The sequence below is a fragment of the Trichomycterus rosablanca genome, chromosome 3 (assembly GCF_030014385.1).
Source record: "Trichomycterus rosablanca isolate fTriRos1 chromosome 3, fTriRos1.hap1, whole genome shotgun sequence".
Taxonomy (NCBI): domain Eukaryota; kingdom Metazoa; phylum Chordata; class Actinopteri; order Siluriformes; family Trichomycteridae; genus Trichomycterus; species Trichomycterus rosablanca.
Genome location: NC_085990.1, coordinates 57,127,843 through 57,140,342, shown reverse-complemented (window position 1 = coordinate 57,140,342; position 12,500 = coordinate 57,127,843). Strand labels below are relative to the sequence as shown.

At 35.6% G+C, this 12,500-nt stretch overlaps 2 protein-coding genes across 2 annotated transcripts in view; both read left to right on the top strand.

Annotated features, from left to right (window-relative positions):
- The window catches only part of LOC134310719 (uncharacterized), a 33,210-nt gene extending 23,858 nt beyond the window's left edge, over positions 1-9,352 (top strand). Inside the window, exons 4-5 of the mRNA XM_062992346.1 lie at positions 7,952-7,992; positions 9,250-9,352. Coding sequence (XP_062848416.1) covers positions 7,952-7,992; positions 9,250-9,352 — 144 coding nt within the window. The remainder of the gene's footprint in view (positions 1-7,951; positions 7,993-9,249) is intronic.
- LOC134310634 (ankyrin-repeat and fibronectin type III domain-containing 1) overlaps positions 9,304-12,500 on the top strand; it is a 24,919-nt gene continuing 21,722 nt past the window's right edge. Inside the window, exon 1 of the mRNA XM_062992266.1 lies at positions 9,304-9,348. The gene's annotated coding sequence lies outside the window, so the exon portion shown is untranslated. The remainder of the gene's footprint in view (positions 9,349-12,500) is intronic.

Genomic DNA, 12,500 nt, shown 5'->3' with positions numbered 1-12,500 from the left:
TGTTAAGGTACGGATTACAGTATCATGCCCACCTGCCGTGCCATTAGAGCCAGCAGGGTGCATGGAGCCAGATCTTTGCTGACCCAACATGCTTTCCTGCCTTTTGTTGGGTTTGGGATGACACCTGGGGGGCGTGGAGGCCTGCAGCGTTAGTAACAGGGTACAACCGCCTGGCACACGTGTGTGCAGGTTCTGAGAGTCTGAGGTGCCACACAGTGGTGGATTGAGTAGCTGGTAACTGGAACGTCTCAGATTTCATACTTATCTTCCTTTCCTCTGTGGTGCGGGTGTGCTGAGGGTTTATGGTCACTGACCCTGTGGTGATGTCTTACATGTAGCACTGGATGCTAACTATGCTAACAACTCTATGCTAACAATGCTAAGACGTTAGCCGAGCCGAAGGCTTTTGAGTCACAGTCTCCTCAGACTTGGCGTGGAGTCACCCGAATTTGACGTAATTCATAACTTCACACACACACACACACACACACACACACACACACACACACACTCTAACAGCCTGGCTGCACTGACGACTGAGTGGAAAGAAGAAAGTAAAAGCTCTGCCTCATAGTTTTGGCTGCACGAGCCGAAGCCAAACCACAACGATCAGGAAGAGCCAGGAAACACCACGGCGCCGGAGACACCGGCGAGGGTCGGGGGGTTGGTGGGGGTGGGGGGGGGGGGTGTATGTGACTGTGAGGGGTGAGGGGGGAATGAGATTTATTTTATTTACTGAGGTTGTTACTACACCAACACATCAGTCCTGGATCATCAGATTATCATCAACACAGCACAATAACACAACACACTATACTACACACACACTATATAACACAATAACAACACACTATACTACACACACACTATATAACACAATAACAACACACTATACTACACACACACTATATAACACAATAACAACACACTATACTACACACACACTATACAACACAATAACAACACACTATACTACACACACACTATATAACACAATAACAACACACTATACTACACACACACTATATAACACAATAACAACACACTATACTACACACACACTATATAACACAATAACAACACACTATACTACACACACACTATACAACACAATAACAACACACTATACTACACACACACTATATAACACAATAACAACACACTATACTACACACACACTATATAACACAATAACAGCACACTACTACACACACTATATAACACAATAACAACACACTATACTACACACACACTATATAACACAATAACAACACACTATACTACACACACACTATATAACACAATAACAACACACTATATAACACTATATAACACAATATAACACTATATAACACTATACAACACAACACACTATACTACACACACTATATAACACAATAACAACACACTATACTACACACACACACTATATAACACAATAACAACACACTATACTACACACACTATATAACACAATAACAACACACTATACTACACACACACTATATAACACAATAACAACACACTATACTACACACACACTATACAACACAATAACAACACACTATACTACACACACACTATATAACACAATAACAACACACTATACTACACACACACTATATAACACAATAACAGCACACTACTACACACACACTATATAACACAATAACAACACACTATACTACACACACACTATATAACACAATAACAACACACTATACTACACACACACTATATAACACAATAACAACACACTATATAACACTATATAACACAATATAACACTATATAACACTATACAACACAACACACTATACTACACACACTATATAACACAATAACAACACACTATACTACACACACACTATATAACACAATAACAACACACTATACTACACACACTATATAACACAATAACAACACACTATACTACACACACTATATAACACAATAACAACACTATACTACACACACACTATATAACACAATAACAACACACTATACTACACACACACTATATAACACAATAACAACACACTATACTACACACACACTATATAACACAATAACAACACACTACTACACACACACTATATAACACAATAACAACACACTATACTACACACACACTATATAACACAATAACAACACACTATACTACACACACACTATATAACACAATAACAACACACTATACTACACACACACTATATAACACAATAACAACACATTATACTACACACACACTATATAACACAATAACAACACACTATACTACACACACTATATAACACAATAACAACACACTATACTACACACACACTATATAACACAATAACAACACACTATATAACACTATATAACACAATATAACACTATATAACACTATACAACACAACACACTATACTACACACACACTAAATAACACAATAACAACACACTATACTACACACACACTATATAACACAATAACAACACACTATACTACACACACACTATATAACACAATATAACACTATATAACACTATACAACACAACACACTATACTACACACACACTATATAACACAATAACAACACACTATATAACACACACTATACTACACACACACTATATAACACAATATAACACCATATAACACTATACAACACAACACACTATACTACACACACACTATATAACACAATATAACACTATATAACACTATACAACACAACACACTATACTACACACACACTATATAACACAATATAACACTATATAACACTATACAACACAACACACTATACTACACACACACTATATAACACAATAACAACACACTATATAACACACACACTATATAACACAATAACAACACACTATACTACACACACACTATATAACACAATATAACACTATATAACACTATACAACACAACACACTATACTACACAGACACTATATAACACAATAACAACACACTATATAACACACACTATACTACACAGACACTATATAACACAATACAACACACTATATAACACACACTATACTACACACACAATATATAACACAATAACAACACACTATATAACACACACACTATATAACACAATAACAACACACTATACTACACACACACTATATAACACAATATAACACTATATAACACTATACAACACAACACACTATACTACACAGACACTATATAACACAATAACAACACACTATATAACACACACTATACTACACAGACACTATATAACACAATACAACACACTATATAACACACTATACTACACACACACTATATAACTAACATTATAACACAATAACAACACACTATACTACACACACATTATATAACACAATATAACACAATATAACACTATACAACACAACACTATACTACACACACACTATATAACACAATAACAACACACTATATAACACACACACTATATAACACAATAACAACACACTATACAACACAGCACACTATATAACACAATATAACACTATATAACACAACACACTATACTACACACACACTATATAACACAATAACAACACACTATATAACACACACACTATATAACACAATATAACACTATACAACACAACACACTATACTACACACACACTATATAACACAATAACAACACACTATATAACACACACACTATATAACACAATATAACACTACATAACACTATACAACACAATGCACTATATAACACACACACTATAACACAATAACAACACACTATATAACACTATACTACACACACTATATAACACACTATATAACACAATAACAACACACTATACACAATCACACAACACACTATACTACACACACACTATATAACACAATAACAACACACTACATAACACACACTATATAACACAATAACAACACACTATACACAATCACACAACACACTATACTACACACACACTATATAACACAATAACAACACACTATATAACACACACACTATATAACACAATATAACACTATATAACACTATACAACACAACACACTATATAACACACACACTATATAACACAATAATAACACACTATATAACACTATATAACACTATACAACACAACACACTATATAACACTATATAACACTATATAACACACACTATATAACACAATAATAACACACTATATAACACACACACTAAATAACACAATATAACACTATATAACACTATACAACACAACACACTATAACACACACACTATATAATACAATAACAACACACTATATAACACACACACTATATAACACTATACTACACACACACTATATAACATACTATATAACACAATAACAACACACTATACACAATCACACAACACACTATACTACACACACTATATAACACAATAACAACACACTATATAATACACACACTATATAACACAATATAACACTATATAACACTATACAACACAACACACTATATAACACACACACTATATAACACACACTATATAACACAATATAACACTATATAACACTATACAACACAACACACTATATAACACACACACTATATAACACAATAACAACACACTGTATAACACTATATAACACTATACAACACAACACACTATATAACACTATATAACACAATAACAACACACTATATAACACTATATAACACTATACAACACAACACACTATATAACACTATATAACACTATATAACACAATAACAACACACTATATAACACTATATAACACTATAACACAATAACAACACACTATATAACACTATATAACACTATACAACACAACACAACACACTATATAACACTATATAACACAATAACAACACACTATATAACACTATATAACACTATATAACACAATAACAACACACTATATAACACTATACAACACAACACACTATATAACACTATATAACATTAAGGTGTTGTCATGGTGATGGTGAACGCTGGCGCATTTGGCTGCCGCTACCGTTGCCGTATTTTATTTTATTTTATTGTATTTTATTTCATTTTTATCGTAATTTTCTTTCATTTTCATCTTTTCGCACACTCCTGTGGTCACTAGCCATTCGTGCATTTTTGGGTCGTGAGAGATACGCTGGTGTGTTCGGATGCCGCTTCTCCCCCGGTGAAACTGTTTGAACGAAAACATTGCACGAAACATTTTACTGGATTTTATGCACTGGATTTGGGATCTTTTTTACTGTGCTTGTGTTGCTGATGCTTCTATGATGTGGAGCGGTGTATCCGGAGCAGTGAGAGTTAGCGGATAACTCCTTTCTCTGTCAATGTGGATTGTTTGGAATTGCTCCTTTGGCTGCTGGGATTGGATGGCTTGGAGTCTCTGCAACTTTTCTGGTCTAGACAACGTCTCCGGTCTCATCATGACGATGGAGCGCTCTTTCAGTGAACTCTATGCTCTGGGACATTCACGGTATAAACTGCTCCACCGCGACATTGGTATTTTGCAAAGGCCTAAATATTCCCACCGAGCCTCAGTTCGGACTTTTGTTTACCAACAGCATGCTAAAAGCAACATTCCCTCACTCTGGTCACTGCAACGCCGTGAGGTTGCCAAGGTGATGCTAGGCTCCTTCCACCAGAAGTACGGAAATCTTATCTGCAGCAGTGTTCAAAACCCTCAAAACATCTTTTCCAGCTGACTCAGAACTGTGCCACATGTTTGGTGTTTCCTATGTTTGTAAATATGTATTTTATTTATTTTTGCTTAGTCAATGTGTATTTTATTTATTTTGCATAGCTTTTCTATATTTTTATTGTACAGTGTCCTTGGGTGTCATGAAAGGCGCTTTTCAAATAAAATTGTATTATTATTATTATTATAACACAATAACAACACACTATTTAACACTATATAACACTATACAACACAACACAATATATAACACTATATAACACAATAACAACACACTATATAACAATATATAACACTATACAACACAACACACTATATAACACTATATAACACTATATAACACTATATAACACTATACAACACAACACACTATATAACACTATATAACACTATACAACACTATACAACACAACACTATACAACACAACACACTATATAACACTATATAACACTATACAACACAACACTATATAACACACACACTATGTAACACAATTATAACACAAGTCAGATTATTATCATCAACTAGTAAAAATCAACGCAATATAAAAACAAATAACACAAACACATTATACAACACAATAACAACAATACAACAACACAATACACAATATAATGCAACACATCAACTAGTAATAATCAACACAACACAACATTACACAATATAACAAAATATTACACAATAACAACACAGCACACTATACAAAACAATGCACAATATATCACATCATAACAACAATAAACCACAATACACAATATAACCAGTTACAATCTAACACAATATTACACAATAACAACACAACACAGTCCTGGATCATCAGATTATTACCATCAACTAGTAATAATCAACACAACAACACAATAAAATACAACACAACACAGCACACTATACAAGGCAATACACAATATATTACATCATAACACAATAAACCACAATACACAATATAACACATCAACATAACACAATATTACACAACACACCACAATACACAATATAACCAGTTACAATCTAACACAATATTATACAATATTACACAATAACAACACAACAACACAGCATTACACAACACTACACACTAGAGCACTGATTGGCTGAAGATTAAAAGAATGAACTGAGATGTTTGGGGTTTGAACCCTCCTCTGTAACCCCCCTATAATTAGACTGAAAGAACCCTCATGTCCCTGCTGTCAGAAGAGCCGAGAAACGGTTCCGATCGTTACACCACTCACACACTAACATCACAGTCGAGCTGTTGTTGCTCCTGGACCTCACAGCGTCTCTGATCAGGTGAAATTAGCGAAACAACATGGTGAGAACCAATCACAGTTCGGCAAGCGCTATTCCACCATCAGATGCGCTACACGAGCCTAGTGCACACCTAACTGTGGGCTTAATCCATAGTTCAATAGTTCATTCCAAAATCACAAGCGCTAACAGTCTCCACTCCTCTGGGAAAGCTTTCTACAAAACTTTAGCAATCAGTATTCCAATTCATCCCACAGAACTTCAGTACTGACTGTGGTGTGTTTATTTATTTCGCCCTGATTACTGTTTTACTGTAGCATCTGTGTGTGTGTGTGTGTGTGTGTGTGTGTGTGTGTGTACGATTACGGAGGGTTCACAAACTTTTTCCTGCTGATGTGACCGCTGCTCCTTTCTACCTCCACCGGTTACACAGCGGGGTTCAGAGGCTTATCACCTGGCAACCAGAACCCCAAAGTTCAACATACACACACACACATACACACACACACACACACACACACACACACACAGAGACGGGTGAGTGAGTGATGAACTGGTGCAGCAGGTAGAAGTGAAGAGTGGAATAAACAGTGATGAACTCTGTACTGGTATGTATTACACACCGTATGTGTGTGTGTATGTGTGTGTGTGTGTGTGGGGGGGGGGGGGGGGGGGGGGGGGGGGCGTTAAACATGGACTCCATACCTCTGCTAGCCGGTCGAGGTGCCTGCACGATGGGCCGCCAATTACAGGTGGTGGATAGACGTGGTTAATGAATGCACGTAATGTTCAGGAGGGGGTGGGGTGGGTGTGTGTGTGTGTGTGTGGAGGGGGGGGGGGGGTTAGTCTGTAGTCTGCAATTCAGTAGTACTGGATTTAGGAAAAGGTAAAGGTCACTGACCACTTATATATTTATGTTTATAAAAGGTGTATAAATATATATAAAGTGTATAAGATAAAACATATATAACAGTATATGAATCGTATACTGTGCTGTGTACTAACTGTACCTGCTGTGTGTTCTGTAGAGTCTGGGTTCTGCAGACAGGAAGGAGGCGAGACAGAGAAGGTGAGACAGTTCTGTTATTATTGCTATTTTTGTTAGTATTTGTATTTTGGTTAGCATTAGGACTTATTATTATTAATATTATTATTATTTTTATGTGTGTATATTATTATTATTATTATATTATATTTTTATTATTATTTATTATTATAATTATTATTATTAGTTATTATTAATTGTTATTATAATTATTATTATTATTGTCATTATTATTATTATTATCACATTATCATTATTATTAATTATTATTATTATTAGTTATTATTAATTATTATTATTGTTGTTATTTTTATCATTATTATTATTATTATTATTATTGTCATTATTATTTTTATTTTTATTATTATTATTATTGTCATTATTATTATTATTATAAATATTATTATTATCAATGATTAATATTAATATTATATTATTATTATAATAATTATTAATTATTGTTATTAATTATTTATATTATTATGAATTATTATGAATATTATTATACATATTATTATTATTATAAATATTATTATTATTATTATTTGTATTAATATTATTGTTATAAATATTACTCTTATTATTATAAATATTATTATTATTATTATAAATATTGTTATTATTATTATAAATATTATTATTATTTGTAATATTATTGTTATTATTATTGTATTATATTATATTATTATTATTAGTTATTATTATTAATAATAATTATTATTAGTTATTATTAATTATCATTATTATTTTTATAATAATAATTATTATTATTATAAATATTATTGTTATTATTATTATTAGTATTATAAATATTATTATTATAAATATTATTATTAGTATTAGTATTATAAATATTATAAATATTATTATTATTATTATTATCATAAATATTATTATAATATTGGAGTGACATAACACACCCACACACACTATACACTCTCTCACCCACACTTTAGACAAACACTCTACAAGTACTCTGGTTTCACTGTGGTTTTGTGGTCATCACGTGCATGGGTTTAGTGGTTGCGTAGTGTGTGTGTGTGTGTGTGTAGTGTGTATTAGTGTATATGTCTGTGGGTTTTAATTATGTTCACACACACAGAGTGATCATGAATCATGTAAAATCCATAAATGCACAATATTGTCTCATACACAGCTAGAGTAAAAGGATGTAAATCTCACCGGCCCGTGTGTGTGTGTGTGTGTGTGTGTGTGTCTCTCTCTGTGTGTGTGTGTGTGTGTGTGTGTGTGTCTCTCTCTGTGTGTGTGTGTGTGGTGCAGGTTGGATTCGGGGATCGTTCGGTTGACCCAGCGTCTCTCTCTGAAGGACAGAAAACAGGAGAGAAGTTCCTACAGGAGACGCTCGCTCAGCGTGGACTGGTAACCACACACACACACACACACACACACACACACACACTCAGTGTACAGCCTCTCACTACAGTCTGGAGTGTGTCTGTGTGTGGGAATTTGTGCCGGTTCAGTAGTACGGCTGTGCACTGATTGATCAGGCGTCCCGATACTTCTGCACATGTAGTGAACCTGGGTATCACTGGTAATGGTTAAGTGTGTGTGTGTGTTTATGGTTAAGTGTGTGTGTGTGTTTATGGTTAAGTGTGTGTGTGTGTGTGTGTGTGTGTTAGTTTAACTAAAGCTGTCTGCCACCTGTTACCCCCCACTGTCGCCCATCATGACCCCCCAGGGTAAAATCTCTCTAATTGTGATGAACAGGGACAGAAGAGTGTCGCCATGGAGACGTGGTGCTGGGGGGGAAGGGGTGGTCATGTGAAAGTGTGTATGTACAGAAACACACACGTGTGTGTGTGTGTGTGTGTGTGTGTGTGTGTGTAGGGGGGACGAGGGTGTGTGTGTGCAAATACACAACCAGCCAGTGTGGCTCCACCAACTGGGGATGATAGTCTACCACACGCACACACACACACACACACACACACACACACTATCTCACACACTTATACACACACACATTTACATACACGTGCACTTATACACTAATATACACACACTTACAGACACACAGTTATACACTCACACACACACCGATACATACACACATTTACATACACGTGCACTTATACACTCACATACACACACACACTCGCTCACACACAGTTATACACTCATATACACATTCTTATGCATACACTCACACACACACACACCGATACATACACACATTTACATACACGTGCACTTATACACTAATATACACACACTTACAGACACACAGTTATACACTCACACACACACCGATACATACACACATTTACATACACGTGCACTTATACACTCACATACACACACACACTCGCTCACACACTTATACACTCATATACACATTCTTATGCATACACTCACACACACACACACCGATACATACACACATTTACATACACGTGCACTTATACACTAATATACACACACTTACAGACACACAGTTATACACTCACACACACACCGATACATACACACATTTACATACACGTGCACTTATACACTCACATACACACACACACTCGCTCACACACAGTTATACACTCACACACACACCGATACATACACACATTTACATACACGTGCACTTATACACTCACATACACACACACACTCGCTCACACACAGTTATACACTCACACACACACCGATACATACACACATTTACATACACGTGCACTTATACACTCACATACACACACACACTCGCTCACACACAGTTATACACTCACACACACACCGATACATACACACATTTACATACACGTGCACTTATACACTCACATACACACACACACTCGCTCACACACAGTTATACACTCACACACACACCGATACATACACACATTTACATACACGTGCACTTATACACTCACATACACACACACACTCGCTCACACACAGTTATACACTCACACACACACCGATACATACACACATTTACATACACGTGCACTTATACACTCACACACACACCGATACATACACACATTTACATACACGTGCACTTATACACTCACACACACACACACACTCGCTCACACACTTATACACTCATATACACATTCTTATGCATACACTCACACACACACACACCGATACATACACACATTTACATACACGTGCACTTATACACTCACATACACACACACACTCGCTCACACACAGTTATACACTCACACACACACCGATACATACACACATTTACATACACGTGCACTTATACACTAATATACACACACTTACAGACACACACAGTTATACACTCACACACACACCGATACATACACACATTTACATACACGTGCACTTATACACTCACATACACACACACACTCGCTCACACACAGTTATACACTCACACACACACCGATACATACACACATTTACATACACGTGCACTTATACACTCACATACACACACACACTCGCTCACACACAGTTATACACTCACACACACACCGATACATACACACATTTACATACACGTGCACTTATACACTAATATACACACAGACACACACAGTTATACACTCACACACACACCGATACATACACACATTTACATACACGTGCACTTATACACTCACATACACACACACACTCGCTCACACACAGTTATACACTCACACACACACCGATACATACACACATTTACATACACGTGCACTTATACACTCACATACACACACACACTCGCTCACACACAGTTATACACTCACACACACACCGATACATACACACATTTACATACACGTGCACTTATACACTAATATACACACAGACACACACAGTTATACACTCACACACACACCGATACATACACACATTTACATACACGTGCACTTATACACTCACATACACACACACACTCGCTCACACACAGTTATACACTCACACACACACACACTCGCTCACACACAGTTATACACTCACACACACACCGATACATACACACATTTACATACACGTGCACTTATACACTAATATACACACACTTACAGACACACACAGTTATACACTCACACACACACCGATACATACACACATTTACATACACGTGCACTTATACACTCACATACACACCGATACATACACACATTTACATACACGTGCACTTATACACTCACACACACACACCGATACATACACACATTTACATACACGTGCACTTATACACTCACATACACACACACACTCGCTCACACACAGTTATACACTCACACACACACACACTCGCTCACACACAGTTATACACTCACACACACACCGATACATACACACATTTACATACACGTGCACTTATACACTCACATACACACAGACACACACATTCACACCTATACACACACTTATATACACACACACACGTATACACTCACACACTAATACACATACACACAGACAAACACACACACACACACACACACACACACACCCCTCAGATTTTGGGTGGTCAGTCTGTTTGGTGCCGAGAATCGAATTTCAGTTTTTCCTCATTAGTGACACATATAGAA